Genomic DNA, 19,153 nt, shown 5'->3' with positions numbered 1-19,153 from the left:
CCCGCGATTGGGTTAACGCGCGGACTTCTCGCGGGCCAAGCCGCGGAGGCCACCCCCGGCGGGTAACTGTGTGGGTTCACGCAGGGGTCCTTTTGGCACCTCCCCACAGCGGGGACTACCGCTTCTGACCCTACTCTGCCCCCAACTAGAGAAGGCGGCGTTTGGCGGGGGAAGGGGCTCCAGAAAATGACCACGCATTTTAGAGAAAGGTCGTGCCCGCTTCCCAGCCTCACCTACTTTGGGCTGCGGCCAGGCCCCGTCCCTCCATCTTTCCCCTTCCCCCAGTCTAGCGGAGGGAGAGATGCCAGCGCAGTGGAGTCATGCCGCTGGCTTGGGCACCATTGGCTCATGCCTGGAACACGCAGCGGCGAGTACGCACATCTGGCGGCCCGCCCGGACGGCTCCGGTCCTGATATGGAGAGAGAGGGTGGGCGGGTGTGTGTCCGAGAGCAAGAGGCCGGGGGAGCGCCGCTCGACCGGCTCCTCCCCGAGCTTGCATCACCAGTCCCCCCCCTCTTCGCTTCCCCCTTTGGCCCCTCCTCCATCCCTCCTCCTTGCCCAGCCTAGTTCGGCTGGTTCTCGGGGGAAGTTATTAATAGCATTACGTCAGCCTGGGACTCGTAACCCGGAGTAAACTGGCTCGACGCCAGCCAGAGGGCTATAAAAGGGGTGATGCAACGCGCTCTGAGCCACAGTCGCACGCAGCGAGGCGCGCAGTGCCCAACGCTGTCCCGGCGCAGCCGCCCGAACCCAAGCCGACTCGCCCGCCAGCCCGCGCGCCGGCCGTGCGTCCTCGGGGCTCGCCCGTCCGCCCCCCAGACAGACAGCCCGACCCCGCCCCGACCCCGCCCGCCCTCTGGACCCTGGCCGCCGGGAGTGGAGACCGGAGGTGAGCGCTGGAACCGAGTGAGTGAGCGCGGCGAGGGTGGCCCGCTTTCATTCCCTTTGCGCCCCTCTAATAACCGGTCCCGCGACCCCTGCGCCCGTCCCCGATCCGCGCGCCCAGCCTCCGGCTGCGAAAGAACTCTGGCCGAACTTCTCCCAGCCAAAGCTGCTCCTCAGCGCTTCGGAAAGTTTCTCGCAAAGAACTTTCTCTTTTGATTTGGGGCGCGAAAGGGTCCCGGTGACGCAGAGGGCGGGCTCCGGCTCCTCCGCCGGCTTCGGAGCCCTGCTCCTCTCCGCCCTGGGCACCTGCTCGCCTCTCCCGGAGCGGGCGTGGGGAGGCGGGTGCGCGGGGGTGGCCGAGGCTCTCCGGCTCGCTGTCCCGCTCATCCTTCGCTTCGTCCCGGGCACCGCTGTTGCCAAGCCCAGCCTTCCCGGGCCCCGCGGAGAGGCACCGAGGCCGGGTGCCGGCGGGAGGGCTGCCCCAGGAGCCGGACCGAATGAATGGGAAAGGGACGGGCGAGCGGGGGTCGCGGGCGCGGCCGCTGGGGGTCGCCCTGCGCACCCTGGAGCGCTGTGCCGCGGGACCGCGCGGGAGCCTGGAGCGAAAGTTAGTTGGGATGAGTTTCGAGGTGGCGAGCGCTCGTGTTGCTGTCCTGGGACGGACGGCGGAGAGGGCTCCTGGCACAGGCTGGTGTCCAACCCCTGGGCGGGAGACTTCTTGTCCCAAGGCTCTCACACGCTTTTCTCGCGTACCTGTGACTCTTCCTCCGGCGGGTCCGCGGTTTCTCTGCCTTTCGTCTACGGAGACCCACCTTGGAGGAAGCAAGGGTACGAATCCAGTGTAGATAATTGAGAGAATGCCTTTATGGTCTAGTGGCCAGGACCCTGAGAGCTTATACTGAGCTTCGTGTCTTCGAGCCTCAGTTTCCCCAAGTGAGAAAAGTGGGCGCACAGGGCCCGTGCTGGCTGCCTCTGCCTGTTTGGAAGCACCAGGTGGTGATTGGACCCGATAATCATTAAGGTCCTCTCTGGAAGAAGTTTTTCAGATTCCAGGGCGATGTAACTGAAGGAAAGGGGGCCGGTGAGGAGACGTGAATGACTTGAGTGGGCGGGGGGGGGGGGTCTCTGTCTAATGTCACTGACCAGCTTCGGAGGCAATGAAGGGGAAGGGACTTCTCTATGGGGCATGTCTTCCCTTCCTAACGTTCTTTCCACTGCATGGTTCTCCTTTTCTGCTCCCCCACACCCCATTTTCATTTCATCTACTTACTTTCTTTCCTCCTAACCATTTTCTTTTCCCTAATTTTATTACCGAGATCACATATACATCCTTACAAATAGAGGTGTTGCTAAACCCTTGATGGAGCCAGGGGTGAGGAAATGCGGGGTAGAACATTCGGGTGGTCTCCCCCAATGCACCTATTTCTGTGTGGGTGACAGTCCCACCTGCTGGGGGGGGAGCTCCCCATCTTTAAATGAAGGAGAAATTGTTATTACTGCCCTTTTGTTTTGTATTTAGTATTTGGTATAGAATAATTCTACAACATATAAACTCTTGCTTTGAGGATATCCTGGACAAACACCAGGGTGGCAGAGGGGTTTGTGGTTGTTATCATCTGGATGGTTTCAGAGACGCTGTGACAGGTAACACTCCAGGCTGACAGTGTGGATAGGCTATAACACCCAGCACCTGTGGCAGCTGTTGGAGCCTTCCCATCCTTTCTATCTTAACACCCCCCCCAACCCCCGTCTCCCTCTTGGCCCTTTCTCTCCATTGTTCTCTTTCTTCTGTACTCCCTCCCTGTCTCAATCCTGTCAAAGCCTCCTCTGTGGTGGATACCGGGTTACTAAGACTGCTAACCCCTCATCTCCCTCTATTCTCCATTTGCCTTATTGGTTTGTCCTATCCGTGTTGGATCTCTGTTGCTGATGAAACAAAATGAGCAGTGGATGAGAGGTCAACAGCTTGGCGACGGCTGGGCCACTGACCAGCTTTATGGCCTTGGGCAAGTCACTACCTTCCTGGATCTCATGTTAATTGCAAAATGAAGATCTGACCTACGTGCCTCTAATATCGGGCGTTCTATCCCATTATATAGAGCCCATGATTTCTTCTCTTTTCAATTGGCTGGGCATGGAACAGGGTCAATGGTTCTAAGTGTTACCCAGCCTAGGAAGGAGGAAGTACACAGCCAGGACACCAGAGAAACTAGAAATGGTTTCATGTGTGAGAACTGGTTATTTCTCAAGTACGTAAGAGCAGTGGAAACAAGCTTTTGCCAGCAAATATATAGTGGGGTAGAATTGACCTGGTGTGTTGGGAGCCCAGGGTCAACCAAAGTGCAAAAGAAGCTGTGAATGACTTGAATTTCATTAGGGTTCCAGTTAATTCCTGATTAATGGGGCTAACTTGCATTGATAACAACATTTTGAGTTCCCCCTGAAATGGGGAAAGTAGAATCACCGTCATAATGGCTATCCAGCCTGTGTATAAATCCACCATTGTGACTCTTGTATGATCTTGACCACCCTGTGAGGGAATGGGGGCAGGCAATATTGGTCTCATTTTACAGATAGACTGAGGCCCAGAAAGCGTGAGAGGGTTGTCAGTGGGGGCTCAGCTTGTGAGTGGTAGTGATGGGCCTGTTCCTGAAGCCCCAGCATTACACCAACGATTTTTAGATAGGCCTGGAAAAAGACCATATAGGAAGTTAGTGAAAGACCAGTATTGGCTTCGTATACTGTGAGATGTTTTACGAGCAGCAGATGTTTTACGAGCAGGGTGAAGAGATGAAAATTAAAAGTGAAAATTCAACTTAGTTGTAGCTACTAGGAAATAAAATCTGGGAGTTGAATTTCCAGTTAAAGAAATACACAAGTGAAGTTTCACTTTCTTGAAAATGATGAAACCGCCAAAGATATGACATGGTTTCTGATTGGAGATAATGAAGCAAAAGCAAAATGCAGGTTCTTTGTAGCAAGTCTGGACAATTTTAAGATCAGTGTAGAAAGCCAACTCAGAAAATCCCCAAACAGATTTTTTTATTCTTCAACGAGGGGGAATGTTGGCGGGTCTCAACTTTGAGAAAAGTTGTCTGAAGATTTAACTTCATTTTCCTTGTAGGGACACAGCCTGAATCTGGGCTGAATCAGACCTTAAGAGAATGAGTCAAGAAGTAACTAGAAAGTATCTCAAGAAATTAAGCTGTAGCAGAATGCAGAGAAAACTCAAATCTCTACAGATGCAACTGCTTTCCTTTCTGAAAGGCTTTTTCGCATTTTTACAACCCGTTTCCATCCCCAAGTAAGCCCACCCAATGCTTGTCATAAAAACATTCCATACCACTGACATTCTTGTTTCTCTCATTGGAACAGCTGACTTTAAACTAAGAAGGAAAAAAACCAAGCCCGGAGAGCTCATTAATAAACTTAGCTGGGGGGGTGAAACAGAACTACACTCAACACTGGTGGAATTCAAACTACCCAGGTAGAGGAGAGCCATCCAGTCATCCAAACAAAGGCCAGCCCAGTGGTAGCTCTGAATTCCATCCCTGAACTACTGGGTTTTTAATCAAGTTGGTTAAGGGAGGGAAAACATGAATGCATGGGAGAATCGTAAGCCTCGGGCTTCAGAAGGCTGGTTTCTCAGAGTTTATCGCCTGCCAGAGAAGTATCCTCCCCACATCTGAAGACGATAGGATTAAATTGATAGAGGAACCTCGGTTCTGGCTCACGACACAGGGCTTTGGGAAGAGAATTACAGACTTCTTTTTTCCAGATTTTCCCAGATTTCTTTGAACACCCAGTGGTGGCGTTGGTTGGCCTGGCATTCTTGCCTCCATCAGTGTATTTCAGACCTTAAGGGGGAGTCAGTTAAGAGGTCAGGGTGATCTATTCCGAAGTGTTTGAGATCACAGAGAGTGACCAGCCACCCTGCCACCGGGACCCCACAGAGCGTCTGTCACAGAGCCAGCCGGGCTGGAGGGATCCCGGGCAGGCCTCGCAGTTGCTTTATATTTTCCAGGACATGTTCATGTATTACTTTCTCAACTCCTTCCACAAGTCTGGAAAAATGGGTGATTGTCATTAGCCTTCTTTTACAGAGGAGAAAACAGGCACTGGGAGGTATGATGATGATACATGAATAAGTGGGCCTCAAATCTTGATCATCTGACTCCAGTCTAAGAATTTTTGTGGATAAAAGACCCACTTATGACTCCTGAAATGCAGGCAGCAGCCGGAGTGTGCACGCTGACACAGAAAGATCAGCGGTTCATTGCACAGAGTTCATGTTTCCCCCGGCTCTTTGCTTAGTCTCCTCTCCACCACTTCTGTTCCAGGACCCCCACCCAGCCCCTGCCACCCCTACCCCGCAAGAAAGGTTTGCTCTGGCATTTTTGTTTTTGCAGTGTAAATAATATTTTATATTCTATAAGTTCAGGGCATGAGTTCTGGAGTCAAACTTAATCCAAGTCCTGAGGCTGCTTCATACTAACTCTGTGACTTTGAGCGAGGTTTAGGTTTAGGACGCTAGTCTAAACCTCAGTTACCTCATCTGTGAAAGGGGGCTAGAACCTAATTGACTGGGTTCTCGTGAGGGTTAAATGAGATAATGCACGTAAGGTTTCTAGTGTGAAGGAGGCACTCGTTAAATGTTAGTCACTTGCCAGAGGGCTTCCTGTCGACTAGACTGGGCTAATGACTGCACGCAGCCAGATTGCGAAGGATGCTCCAGGGCACAGTGTGCCTAGACCGTCCCCATATTCCTCATACCTGGACAACTGACTGCAAGGATGAGGGGACACGGCTGCTGCTGGAGGGAGTATGTGGCAGGCAGAGATTTATGGGGGGCTCTTCCAAATTGGAACCGTGGAACTATTATGATTTCTACCCTTCACTTTCCTTTCATTGTCCCTTTGGGCTCCCTGGGCTATAGAACGAGAGTGGTAGATGAGACTTCAGAGACCATTTGATTTGACCCCCTCTTTCCCCCTTTCATGTACTCAGTGGGGCAGTCTGCAGGGGTCAGCAGGCCTTGGGAGCAGCTGGTGCCAGGCGCCAGGCCAGCTCTGGGTACAGGAACGGTGAAGACACTCAGTCCCCTGCCGCAGGACCTCTCAGCCATTGGCCAGATGAAGACTGAGACTCAGCCTAGGTCACACTGCTCCTCGGTCCTGGAGCCAGTCCCAGGTTCCCCTCAGTCCCCAGCCCCAGCCTTTCCAGACACCATGGGGCTGAACGACACCCCCAGGAGAGGTCCAAATTCTTAGTTCCTTGCTTTTCTTTTCTCAAGTCTTTTGCTTCAGCGGGCTTAACCTTTTAAGAAGGGGCTACTGGTCCCTTGTGATGTGAATCCCCCGCCCCACCCCTCAGCCCCAGCTCCTGCCAAGCTGGGCTGAAGAAACACACCTGCTGGCTACAGTTACTATCCTCATTCTCATTGACTTGGATCCAACTTCCTGAGGGAGAAGTTTCAGAGATTTATTTGCTAAATCCAAGGGTCCCTGAGTCTTCGCTTTTACTTCCATTCACGGATAGATACATTCAGCTTGATTTCAGGTACCTTCCAAGTTTCTTTTCAAAACAGAGACTGAAAATGGGGTTACATAAAAGTCTCACTGATTTTTTTTTTTCTTTCAATGCTCTTCCTCTTTCAGGACTGTTTGAGGCTACATTTGCATATATGCACACCAGCCAAAACTAATAGCTTCTTGACCTCTAGCCTGAAATGCCACCCTTTATAAATTTCAAGTAGGCATTTTATCCACATCACTGAGCTATGTATTTTAAGAACCTGTTTTACTCAAGAGGAGGATGGTGTAAAACGAGAACACAGAAGCCTGAGGGGGATACGGCTGTGGTGTTGGGGGCTGCAGATGTGGGGAGACTTGATCCCATGCCCCTAAGTCCCTGAAGTAGTTTGGGTCTCGATATTTCTTTCAGCAAAATGATGCTTCAACACCCAGGCCAGGTCTCTGCCTCGGAAGTCAGTGCGTCTGCCATCGTCCCCTGCCTGTCCCCTCCTGGGTCACTGGTGTTTGAGGATTTTGCTAACCTGACACCCTTTGTCAAGGAAGAGCTGAGGTTCGCCATCCAGAACAAGCACCTCTGTCACCGGATGTCCTCTGCACTGGAGTCGGTCACTGTCAGCAGCAGCCCCCTGGAGATGGCAGTCACGAAAACCGAGGTAGGTGCTCCTCGCGGTGCCCGTTCTTTACGTGCTTCTTCGTCGTACGCCCACAGGCCAGGCATGCTCCAGGCAGGGCGCTGCTCAGAGTGTGGGGACGGTGTTCGTCACGACGAGGACCCGGGCGGCCAGTGTGGGGAGCCAGGGTCAGCCAGCCTCGCTCACGGCCCTGGCAACAGCTTCTGCTTCGAGTTCACTTGTCTCTGACACTTGCCCTCCTCCCCCTCAAGCAACCTTTTATAAGACGCCTGGAGTAACAGACGTGGCGAGAGGTCTGAGAGCTGGGTGCTGGCCATGCGGTGGTGGCTCGAGGACCTCAGAGTGGAGGTCTTGGCTACTTTCTGGGCCTTTCCCTTATGGATAAAAGATGGGAGTGTATCAAGCTTACTTAACTGCTGTGATCACTGTCTTTGGTCAAGGGGTAGCAGAACTATGATGCCGTATCCGTAAGGCATCATTAGAGGTATCCCCTGTGCTGCATTAACGTGAGAGGTCATCATTGCCTTGTCCAGTACTGGACAGTGCAAGGTGGGCCATGGGACACGCGAGGAATTTTCTAAAAATTCTCTAAATACCCTGAGATAACAGGATGTAGTGGGAAGTAGTAGGATCCCCATAGAAGAAAGAAAAGCATTTTGCAAGGGTATTTGGAGGATTCTTCAGAGGAAGAAGCAGATGTCCAATGTAGAGGACATCTAGTGACAGAATATTTCCTGATCTGTGGAAATATTCTTTAGAGCCACCAGACTCATCCACTGATCGTGTGTTTACTAAGTGACCTTCTGATCTTAGGTCAGTTTAACAGGTAGGTTCTCCTACTGGGAAGAGAATGCACCAACTAATCTCGTTGAATATTCAGGTTCCCTTGGTTGCTGTAATTCTTATCTTAAAATAGGATGCTGAGCCTATGAAACCCATGGGCATCCTGTGCGCTTGGGCAGCAGGACCCTGTTCCGCCAGGTCCCAGTCACCTCTGGGAAGGCAACAAGGTAGAATGAGGCAGTGTGTCCCAGAGAGGACATAGGATGAGGAGCCAGAGGCCTGGGTTTACACCCAGGCTTTGTAGCCTGCGGGTCTGGTGACCATGAGCTAGTGATGCCTGGGCCTCCCCGGAAGTGCTGCTGCTGGCCCCTCCGTACCTCATTTCCACAGCACTACGGTCAGGGGGTTGAACTGAATGGTTCTTGAAAGCCTTTTCCATCTCTGACAGTGTACAATTCTGAGATTTGCTCTACTTTCAAGTATTTCCTTGTATGAGAAAACCCCGAATCCTCTCCCCCCTATCCAAAAATATCTGTAGGGTTGTATAGGAAGTACTATAGTTACTGGGTTCTTGATGAAGAATGGTGAGGTTAATAATGATAGTAACTAAGGCTGACTGTATGCTAAACACTGTGCAAAGCATATATTATATATATATATATATATATATATATATATATATATATATATATATCTAACTTAACTAATTTGACCCTCCTCCCAACCCTATTGGATAGATAAGATTATTGATCACATTTTACAAGTGAGGGAAACTGAGGTTCAGAAGAGTATGGTAACTTGCCCAAGGTCTCACAGCTAATAGGTGGTGAAGCTGGGATTCAGAGCCAGTTTAGTTTAAACTCAGATGTCTGCCTGTGTGGTCCTGGGGTCCAGGATGTAAAAGGTAGAACTGCCTCTTGCCCTGCTTTCCCCTCGGACTTTGTTTCTCTAAATTGTGAGGCCTTCCGTCTCAACGCAAGCTAAGTCAATGTCGTCGAATCCAAAGGACGAGCAATAAGACAGATCTGAGGTGACTGTTGTGTCCCAGGATTTCTTTGGTTTGAGGTGTGGCTCCCTGGCCCTTTCCTGCTGTCTGGAGCAGGGACAGGTGACACGACAAGGTCTGACATTAGCAGCCTAGACTGTCACCCACTCAAGCCCACCCATGAGTGTCTCATCCTAGCTGGCCTCCCGCCTCTGAGCCAAGCCCAGTGGCTGAATTTTGCAGGTTCCCCATCCATCCTGAGACAAAGTCAGGGTCAGAGCCAACTTCCAGAGAGGACCAGAACCTAAAGCAGGACAGAGTTTTGTTCTCTGAGGACCCCCACAGCTGACTCGGGGTGGGGCGCAGAGGAAGAGATTGGTCTTTGCTGGATGAATCACTGGTTGGTTCGTGTTCACCGCCCACAGGTGGCACCAAGCCTTGGGCTCATAATGCCACTTTGTTTGGGGAATGCGCTTGGGTTCCTCTTTTCCAGGAGCTCCGTGGGCTTCTTTTGAGTTCATGAAGGAGGTGCTTCCATGCTCTGGGTGAAGATAGAGGTGAATGGGGGTGCCCCTGGGTCTCAAATCAAAGAGGCAGGAGAGAAAAGGTGGCTGGGTGATGTTCCTGTGGTCATTCCTGGATCCAGGGGAAAGGACATAGCTAAGAAACAGAATCTGTTTCCTGCTCCAAATGATTACAGTCGTTACTGATAGTTATCAATATGAATATCCAACTCATTTCAGAATCCAAATGCATTTTTTAAATAAGCTGGATTTTAACTTACTAGTATTGCCAATGTACTTTAACTAGCGATTCTTCGATTTGCATTCTTCGTTCGTGCGTACGTATGGAGAGGTGTCATGCAGGAGGCTGGGACTTGACTTTGTCAGCCCCCCTCACCTGGGGGCTGTCCTGGTTTGCCATTTTGCTGCAAAGAAAGGCAGTGTATTTAAGGTGGGTTGCATTTTTTTGCCTCCCATGAAGCGTGCGGTCTCTTGAATTTTATAGGTAGCCCCAGAAGAAGATGAAAGGAAAAAGCGGCGGCGGGAAAGAAATAAGATTGCAGCTGCCAAGTGCCGCAACAAAAAGAAGGAGAAGACAGAGTGCTTGCAGAAAGTGAGTCGTCCCTGGGGCGCCGGGGTGGTGTAGGCGGTTCTGCGTCTGACTCTTGGTTTTAGGTCAGGTCATGATCTCATGGGTCGTGCGATCAAGCATTGAGGCGGGCTGAGCGGGGAGTGGGCTTGAGGATTCTCGCCCGCTGCCCCCCGCCAACTCACTGTCTCCAAAATAAACAAGTAAATCTTTAAAAAGAAAGATAGAAAGAAAGAGAGTCCTCCCTGCCTCACCCCCTCCTCCTGCTCATGCCTGCCCATGACCAACCTCATGTTGCCAGCACAAGGGGAGTCAGAAAGCCCCCTGCCCAGAAGTCTTTGTCCAAGAAGGACATGTAGCTGGTAGCAGAAGGCTGGTGGCTGCAGGAGGGGGGAACAAAGCTGTTAGCACATCAAAGGGGACTCTGGATGTAGAAGAAGCAGGTGTGTGAATTAAAAACCACAGATTGTCTGCTGCCCAGATTCCCAGCAGTCTTGGCCCGTCCATACACGTCCAGCAGCTTCCAGGCTGCGGGATATGTCAGCCCGGTTAAAGAAGGTTCACTCACCCGTTTTACCGAGAGAAGGAAGCTGCCGGCTCTCAATTGGCTCAATATGAAAAGCCTTTAATTGATCTCTTCAAACAAGTTATTTCCTTAATCTGCAAGCAGTGGTTACACTCTTTTTTTTTTTTTTTTTTTGCTTTCTGGTGTGTTCTTAACTCTGTCACCCTTCTCCTCGGCTCATCCCATAGCCCGAGCTCCCCGCTAGGTTCCGCCAGCTCCCCTTCTGCAGGGAGAAGCGCAGGTGGGAAGAGCATCCCTGGGCAGGTGGGGCGGGCCACGGCGCAGTCCTTCCGTGCCTGTGTCCCCTCCCCCAAGTGTGGACGGGCCAGCGCAGAGTCTCCGCCCAGGCTCTGCAGGTCCCCAAGGATTCTGTTGATTGCTTCAGGGAGGCAGTGAAAATGGAGACATTTTGTGTGTTGCCATGTACATTTTTTCTGGGGAGGCGAACTTCTCACTGAAATCAGTGACTCACAAAAGACCGAGGACCATGAGTCTGCATTTCTTCCCAGCGCTCGAGGCCCTCGCAGGTCCAGCGGGGCTGTGCATGGGCTGTTGGACTCATGCAAAGGATGTCCCTGAGCCGTTGGTTCTACTGCATTTTCATTGCCATGACAGTCACAACCCACCCTCAACCTTGAGTGGAAACTCAAGGGCATCTCTGAAGAAGCCTTCAAGTTCAAAGGCTTCTCCAGGGTCTGGATTCTCCCAGACCTAATGCCGCTGTCCCAGCTTTGTGGGGATGCCATCCCAAGGAGCCCAAGCACTCCCTCTCTGCAGGCCGTTCCCAGCCTCATGAACCCCAACGACGTGTGACCACTGCCACCCCGAGGCCAGCCTCTCTGCACTGGAACCTTGGCTCCATTCCTAATAATTCTGTTGCTTGTTCCCCAGGAGTCGGAGAAGCTGGAGAGCGTGAACGCCGAACTGAAGGCCCAAATCGAGGAGCTCAAGAACGAGAAGCAGCATTTGATATACATGCTCAACCTTCATCGGCCCACGTGTATTGTCCGGGCTCAGAATGGGCGGACTCCAGAAGATGAGAGAAACCTTTTTATCCAACAGATAAAAGAAGGAACATTGCAAAGCTAAGCAGTCATGGTATGGGGGCAACTGGGGAGTCCTCATCGAAACCTTCTACATCCCAAACCCTGAAGCCATTGGAGATCTGACTTCCTGTGCACCTCTCGCATCCCAGCCGTGAAGAACCATCGAGGCGGGAGAGCCCTTGGTGACTCAGCTGGGCCTTTCCTCTCTGCACCAGAGTGGGCTTTGGACCAGGACAAGGGCATCTTTTTGTCTCAATGCCAGGATTTAGGCCTTAACATTACTGGCTATTCTTGGATGCTGCACATGGCCCCTGTTCAGGGTCCTGCCCATCTTCTGCCTGGATTCTACCAAAACCAGGACTCTCACCATTAGGACTCATGCTGAAGAAGTGTCTGTACCTTGGGTGGGTGGAGTGGGGCCACGTCCTGTGCTGCCACGGCCACTCGCAGGGGACACAGAGGGAGAACGGCATTTAACAACGTTGTACAATGGCCAGGGTTGTGCTTTCTAGCAAACATGCTATCATGTACCGGAATTACTGTGTGCAAAGCGTCTGTGTCAAAGCTAGGCATTGTGCTCTCCTGATGTTTGTTTTGCACAACACCGGTGTGATTTTCCTCAGATCCGGTTTCTGAGCGTGTGGGGGCGGCGAGCACCATAGGCAGGGTCTTACAGAATGTTGAGGTGGCCAGAGGAGCTTGTCCGCCCCGGGAGAACAGAATTCTGCTGGCGAGCAGGGCAGTTTTGTGTCAACAGAGAAAGCCGCCTTTCCCGTGGCAGCCAGGCATTAACGCAAAACTCATGGGCATGACTGCAGGTCCTCTGTCGCGAACTCAGTTATAATGTCACAGGAAGAAAGCAGGAAGTCCAACTTCCAAAGGGCTAGGACTCTCCACTCAGTGACTTAGGTCAGGAGTTATTTCTAGGCCAGAAAAGCCAAAGAATATTCCATTTTCCTTTTCTCGCAGTTGAAAACCACATTCAGTGGAGACAAGTTTGAAGCCAGGTGATGCCCAGGCATTAGCATTATTGGATGTTCGTGGCATTGTTTGTCATGCGGATGTTTGTAGAAATCTGGCCCAGAGCATTTATAGCTGTGAGAGGTCATTCACACTGGCCACAGGACTCTGGCTACTGTCTGTTTAAATTCTGATGTTTCTGTGAAATCCTCAGAGTGTTTAATCCTATTCAATAGTATCATTACAATTTTCTGTAAGAGAAAATATTACTTATTTATCCTAGTATTCCTAACTTGTCGATAAAATAAATACTGGAACCAAGACATGGTGAACTTAAGTGTTGTGCTGGTTTCTGTTCCTTTTAAATGGGTTGGTTGTTGAACTCTAGTCATTCCCCACCCCCTCCCTCTCCGTTGAGGGGAGGGGCGTTTTCACTTAAAAATTCTCCCCAGGGTCATCCTTTGCTCTTTGGGGTGCCACTGGGCGGGATAGTTGACTTTCCATCCTGTTCCTCAGACTGTGGCATCTGATGCCCGGTTTCTCATTGACAAGCCCCGAAACACAGCGCCAACCAAGTATATCCTTTAGACCAACTGTTTGGTGTTAACATAGAGTTTTGATATAAAATCTCAACTATGTTTCTTTGAATGTACAGACGCCTAAAACGTAGACCCGTTGTTCAGCTTGACGCTGTACCTTCTGCCACAGAGCATTTCTTAAAGTATTCACTCGATTACATCCATTATGTCCAAATGTGTGTCTGATTATTGCAAGTATGTATTTCACATAGGAGGAAAGAATGGAGGGAGGAAGAGAGGGAGAGAATCACTTTGATAGGTGTGCTAATTCAAAGAAAGGCATTCCACCGAATGGGAGTCCTTAGGTCTGGAACAGAGCCAGGCTCCCTTGCTCTTTGCCTGTGCGCACAGGTATCCCTCACAGGCTAGGAATAAAAACTGGCTATTCTGCTACTAACGTCTTCCTTCAGAGAGATATTAGCTTCGTCCAATGTTAAGATTCGTGCACATGAATGGGGAGCCTGGTCCTCTGAACTCCTGTACGGTTCCTTTAAATTAGCACCTGTGACACCCGTGTCCTGATTTTGCTGCTTTATTTGCACATCAGGGATACTTCCCAAACTGTAAAGAGCCAGTTGGTGGAAGCGCCCCTTGCCACTGCTTCCAGGAGATAATCTATTTTCTTTAAGGGGTGGGGGGGAGAATCCTTGCATTTACCCTCTGTTTGTAGGTGTAGGTGCCACCAATCAGCTGTTAGAAACTCCAGACAGTTTTTAAGCCGCCAAGGACAACAACAATGAATTGGAGAGGAAGGAAGTGGGTGGTGGCGATGGCCAAAAAAATTGATCTGAAAAATACACTGTATATGGTTAGTGGAAAGCTCCTTTTACCAAGTGCATTAAAAACAGTTTTGTTTCCTGCGGCCAAGTTTATGTTTTGATACTTTAATAATAATAATAATAATAATAAAAAGGACGAATATCTATTTACCATCAAGTTGTTTAGTTCATTTTGTTTCATAGTCAATGGAGAGGGAAGGTTGGAAGAGTCTGAGAGAATAAAGTTGGATGGGGCCTCCGCCAGAATCAGACACCCAGTTTGCCAGTGTCTTTCCACAGGCCTCCCGCTGGGCTGGTGACATCACACTGGCAGCTCATGGAGAGCCCACCCTCTCTCCTGACCTCATCCTTGTCCCCTTGCCTTTCCCTAACATCTGGCCTGACACCTCTTTCAGAATCAAGAGTTTTGAAGGTTCTGGCCCAGAGGGATTCTGGAATTAAAACTTTCACTTTCTGCCAAGAGCTAAAAAGCTATTTTCCATCTTTATCCTACTTTCTCCCCATTGGCTTTGAAAAAACCCTTAAAACCCAAACCCATATTGAGCCTTTCCTTTCTTCCCGTCCCACACTCTGGTTGTATTCACCTTTCTCCGTGTTTTCATGGATCTGCCTGAGGTAGAGCCTCAGAGGAGGCCAGTTTCGCCCATTGAGCATCCTTCTGTGTTCCCATAGTGACTGTAACCCCGCAAGCTTCTCAGTTTGTCCTCTCAAAAACTGCTCTCGGGAAGGAATTCACACTGAGGCTTAAAAGGCCAGTTGAGGATGAATGCTAATAAATGCTACTATTTATTGAGTTAGACGATACGCTCAACACTTCACATGCGTTATCTCGTTGAATCCTCACAGCAACTGTTATCCCCATTTTACAGACGAGGAAATGGAAAGCTGAGTCACACCGTTGACCTTTCTAAAGGGTTCCAAGCAGGAGTGTATATGTGCATGTGTGCGTGAGAAAAAAAATACACACAACATAAAATCTACCATTGTACCCATTCTAGAGAGTGTAAAACTCAGTACATTCACAATGCTGTGTGACCATCACCACTATCTAGTTCCAGAATTTTCATTCCCCACAAAGTAAATCCTGTACCTATTAAGCAGTCACTCCCTACACTCCCCTCCGTCCAGCCCCAGGCAACCGCTAATCTAATACCTGTCTGTGGATTTGCCTCTTCTGGATATTTCATCTAAATGGAATCATACAGTATGTGGCCTTCTGTGTCTTGCTTCTTTCACTTGGCATCCTGTTTTCAGGATTCATCCTTGTTGTAGCAGGTATCAGTACTTCATTCCTTTTTATGGCTGAATAACATTCCACTGTATGGATAGACCACATTTTGTTTATCCATTCACCTGTTGTTGAACAGGTGTGTGTATTGGAACAGAAAGATATCCTTTATTTTCAAGGAATGAATCCCTAATGTAGGATTTCAGGCATAACATCAAACTGGGAGATTAGAGAGTTGGGAGCAGGTGTCTTAGAACTTTCAAGTAACAATTAGAAATCACATACTCTGCAGCTAGCTCTGTGGGAGGGGTGATAAGGCAGGAGGTATAATGGTACATGCTCCCCATAGGTGTCGAGGCTTCCAAACCACTCCTGTTGCCCCAGGAGGATGCTTGGTAGGCTCCTGGAATTGAAGATGACATCTCTGCACCCCCCACACTTCATTTCACTGGGGAAGAAGGGAAGAAAACCAGGGGTCTTAAGAGAGAATAACCAGGTTTCCACACACAGGTTGTTTGTAGAAGCATAAGGCAGGGGAGGAACAAAGATGGCCCCCTGTACAATTTAATTCCCAATTCAGCCCAGCCACCACCTGAAGTAGTTGTCTTGGATTCTGTCCATAACATATACACACATATGGAGTCACGCAACTTCCAATAGTGCATCAGAAAGGTCTTAAATCAGTCTGGTTTAAAACCTGTGGCTGGCCCAAGCTTTCTTTGTGAGGCAAAGTACTGTGGTGGTTCCAAACAAAGGCTTTGGAATCAGGTAGACCTGCATGCAAATACTGCCTCTACTACCATCAGTTCTGTGAAGTTAGGCCAATGATACCGCCTCACTTTCTTCACCTGTAAAATGGGGCAGTAGCAACAGTACCAAACTTGATGGATTCTTATGGTCATATGTGGAGAACATGGCATGCTGCGTAGGGGATGCAGTTTTTAAGGTTATCATTAACGGCTGCTAGCATCAATGTCTACAGCAATTTTATGAAAGAGCAGGCTAAGGACCAAGACTGCCAATTCTGGGTTCTTGGACAAAATGAAACCATGAACTCAAATGGTTCAAATGTATCCTATCATCTTACATTCCTATAGCTTCTGTCCAGTTGCTGAATCTTTTGAATTTGGGGGAGGGGGGGAAAAAGTCCCCACACAAAATTGTTCCATTTGAAGAAATTTTTATTTTGATACCTACCTGAGTCCCTGGCAGGGTGGGCCTGTCCTCTATGTGGGCAATGGGGCTTTTGGGGGGAGGATGGTGGCCCTGCCCTGAGGGGGTGTTTGGGGGATGAGAACAAAGGGGTATGTGACAGTGACAGGTCACAAAGGGCAGCAGAGGATAAATATGGCTGCGCAGGGGTTTAGGCTGAGAGAGTGGTCACTTCTCTCACCAGGACTGTAGTTCACAGCCTCTCAGGAAGATAAAAAAAATCAGGGCAGAGGTGAGGTAGAGGAGGAGCCCACCGTCCATCTCTACACCCCTGCACAGATTCAGTCTGGGGTCCAGACACCCACCAGCATCCCCTCTGCATCCTCAGAGCCCCCAACCCTGACCCTTGTCTCTGGGAGGTTCTGAGCCAAAGGGGGGAGTCTGTGGCCTGTGGGGTGGGGTGGGGTTGAGACACCTGCCCCAGAGCCACCCGTGTAACACAGGAGCCCTCTGCCAACCCAACAAGGCCAGGGAAGAGAAGACCCAGGGACCCCCCTCGCCAGCCAGCACCACTTGTGATACAAGGTGGTCATGAACGCCGAGTCTCTGCTACCCTACCACACCGCCCACAGTGCTTCGGGAGTGGGCATGTTCAACACCACCATGGGGAAACTACAGAGACAACTGCAGAAGGGAGAATATGACATATTCAAGTACGCACCTATTTTTGAAAGCGACTTTATCCAGATTACCAAAAGGGGAGAAGTCATCGATGTGCACAACCGGGTCAGAATGGTGACCGTGGGCATCGCATCCACCAGCCCCATCCTCCCGCTCCCAGACGTCATGCTGCTGGCCCGCCCGGCCACCGGCTGCGAAGAGCACGCCGGGCGGGGCCAGGCCACCAAGGGAAAAGGCCGCAAGGCTTCAAAGACCTTAGAGCTCACCAGGCTCCTTCCCTTGAAGTTTGTGAGGATCTCCATTCACGACCATGAGAAGCAACAGCTGCGCCTCAAGTTCGCCACGGGCCGCTCGTGCTACCTGCAGCTGAGTCCCCCGCTGGATGCGCGGGACGACCTCTTTGCCTACTGGGAAAAGCTCATCTACCTCCTGCGGCCGCCAGTGGACAGTCACAGCAGTACCTACGCCATTCCAGCGGAGGACATGCTGTGCATGCCTGTGTTCGAGGAGGAGGACCGGAGGAGCCCAGCGGGGGCAGATTTCCAAGGAAAAGGGGATCAGGACCAGGTCAGCGTCAGGAGCCTCCACGTGGTCTCGGAGGTGGCCGGCGCCACCTCTGCGGCTTTTGCTGGCGGGGAGGGGACCCACCAGGAATCCCACAAACCCAACACCCTGCCCGACGTAGCCGCCCCAAACACAAAAGCGACAGGGCTCGACAAGGAGTCGGCAGCAGGGGCCACGACAGAGGCGGCGGGAGAGGCCGCGGGGGCGGCGGCAGTGGTGGCCGCAGGGACGGCAACAGGGTTCTCAGCGGGGGTCGCACTGGGCACCACAGCAGGCGCTTTGAGCGTGGCGATCACCAGGTCTGAGGCCCCTGAACAGCTAAGCACGGCCGTAGCCGGGGCAGCCACCAAGCGTCCAGGAGGAGGCAAAGCCAACCTCGCCATTGCGGGCGCTGCCAACATGTCCCCGAGGAGCCTGAACGTGGCCTTGGCAGGTACCGCAAAGACCCCAGGGTTTACTTCCGACTCGTCCAACGGTCTCCCAGAAGACAGCATGTCCCTGGCGTTCGCCGGGACGAGAGCTGCGGGCAACGCTGCGGGAGGAGCCGCGCCGGACGTAGCCGAGGGAGCGCTCCTCTCGGACGCGCCGAGCGCGGGCGGCCCGGGGGGGCAGGCGGGAAGGCAGCCCCGCAAGGGCCGGAGGGAGCGGAGGGAGCGCCGGGAAAAGGAGCGAGCCCTCCGGGGCTCCCGTCGCCGCACGGCCGCCGAGAGCCGCCACAAGGCCCCGGGGGACAAGATCACCCGGAAGGCCTCCAGCCGGTCCTTAGCGGTCCACAGAGCCGCGCGTGAGGACAAGAAGGAGAAGGGCCGCGGCAGCCCGGGGGGCGGCAGGCGCGCCCCCCACAAAGGCATCAGCCACGCCCCCATCGCCAAGGAGTCCAGGACCTCCCACAAATCGGGGCGGAGCTTGTCCACCACCAGCTCGGGCTCCGCCACCAAGAGGCTCAGCAGGATCAGCTCCTTCCTGAGGAACGTCAAAGCCAACCTTACTACAAGAACCGTGGCCTCCCCACGGGGCAGAGACGTGGACATGTTGGCGAAGACCGTGGACAGGAGCGGCATGGAGGCCATCATCGAGGCCGCAGAGAGCGGCCAGTGCTTGGAGAGCGCGGGGAGCGGGACATCTAACATCATGGAGACGGTGACCTTCGAAGCCCATTAGTAGGACCCAGAGCTTTCGGCAGCTGCAAAGGGGACCGGGGCTCAGGGACGTATCCCCGGAGACTCCATTCCAGCTTTCCTCACTGCAGTTGAAATAAAAAACCATACAATCTGAGAATGGCATGCTGCATTCTGTCTGAATTTCTAGGTCCTGCAGCCCAGTAGTGACCTCACAGTGGATTCTGTGAGGTCAACCGGGCTGCCACCAGAGACCCCAGGGTCCAGTCGAGGGCAGCCCCCACCTCACACCCAGAGGTGTGAGCCGAAGCTCATGCTGCCTCAAGGCCTGTCTGGCTTGTTCCTCAGGGCCACAGCTACAAGTCAAACTATGGCCCGGAATGCTCCACCTCCACCATTTCTCTATTTTTATAAACGTTTCTAACTCCTGAAGGTCCATAGACAAAGTAAGAGCGGGCCTCCCCATCTCCTCAGGCTATTCAGTGGAGGGAAGAGGGGCACAGCAGCCTTTGTCGGCAATATTCTCGTCTAGACCTAGCAAGTTCTTTCCAGGGTATATATCCTGGAGAGA

The 19,153-nt window shown here is 51.6% G+C and overlaps 2 protein-coding genes across 4 annotated transcripts; both read left to right on the top strand.

Annotated features, from left to right (window-relative positions):
- Positions 1-700: 700 nt before the first annotated feature.
- On the top strand, positions 701-12,819 carry ATF3 (activating transcription factor 3). Of its 3 annotated transcripts, none has more exons than XM_078078145.1 (4): positions 701-889; positions 6,829-7,076; positions 9,832-9,935; positions 11,368-12,819. In XM_078078145.1, exons 2-4 carry the CDS (start codon positions 6,833-6,835, stop codon positions 11,563-11,565), a joined length of 546 nt encoding a protein of 181 aa, XP_077934271.1. In that variant the 5' UTR covers positions 701-889; positions 6,829-6,832; the 3' UTR covers positions 11,566-12,819. The 3 variants fall into 3 exon arrangements, with proteins under 3 accessions (XP_077934271.1, XP_077934272.1, XP_035965652.1); XM_078078146.1 differs by having other exon boundaries at positions 701-906; XM_036109759.2 differs by lacking the exon at positions 701-889 and adding an exon at positions 1,493-1,713.
- Positions 12,820-16,810: 3,991 nt separating this feature from the next.
- On the top strand, positions 16,811-18,719 carry GARIN4 (golgi associated RAB2 interactor family member 4). The gene has a single exon (XM_036109757.2). The coding sequence runs from the start codon at positions 16,811-16,813 to the stop codon at positions 18,623-18,625; it is 1,815 nt and encodes a 604-aa protein (XP_035965650.2). The 3' UTR covers positions 18,626-18,719.
- The last annotated feature ends 434 nt before the right edge of the window (positions 18,720-19,153 follow it).

The sequence above is a fragment of the Halichoerus grypus genome, chromosome 7, assembly GCF_964656455.1.
Source record: "Halichoerus grypus chromosome 7, mHalGry1.hap1.1, whole genome shotgun sequence".
Taxonomy (NCBI): Eukaryota; Metazoa; Chordata; class Mammalia; order Carnivora; family Phocidae; genus Halichoerus; species Halichoerus grypus.
Note: the sequence above shows the minus strand (reverse complement) of the source record. Positions and strands in the feature narration are given on the sequence as shown.

Coding starts and splice junctions, on each gene's coding strand:
- ATF3 (XM_078078145.1), top strand. CDS start 6,833: ATGATGCTTCAACACCCAGGCCAGGTCTCTGCCTCGGAAGTCAGTGCG. Junction 7,077..9,831: donor AGTCACGAAAACCGAGGTAG/GTGCTCCTCGCG, acceptor TTTTATAGGTAG/CCCCAGAAGAAGATGAAAGG. Junction 9,936..11,367: donor AGACAGAGTGCTTGCAGAAA/GTGAGTCGTCCC, acceptor CTTGTTCCCCAG/GAGTCGGAGAAGCTGGAGAG.
- GARIN4 (XM_036109757.2), top strand. CDS start 16,811: ATGAACGCCGAGTCTCTGCTACCCTACCACACCGCCCACAGTGCTTCG.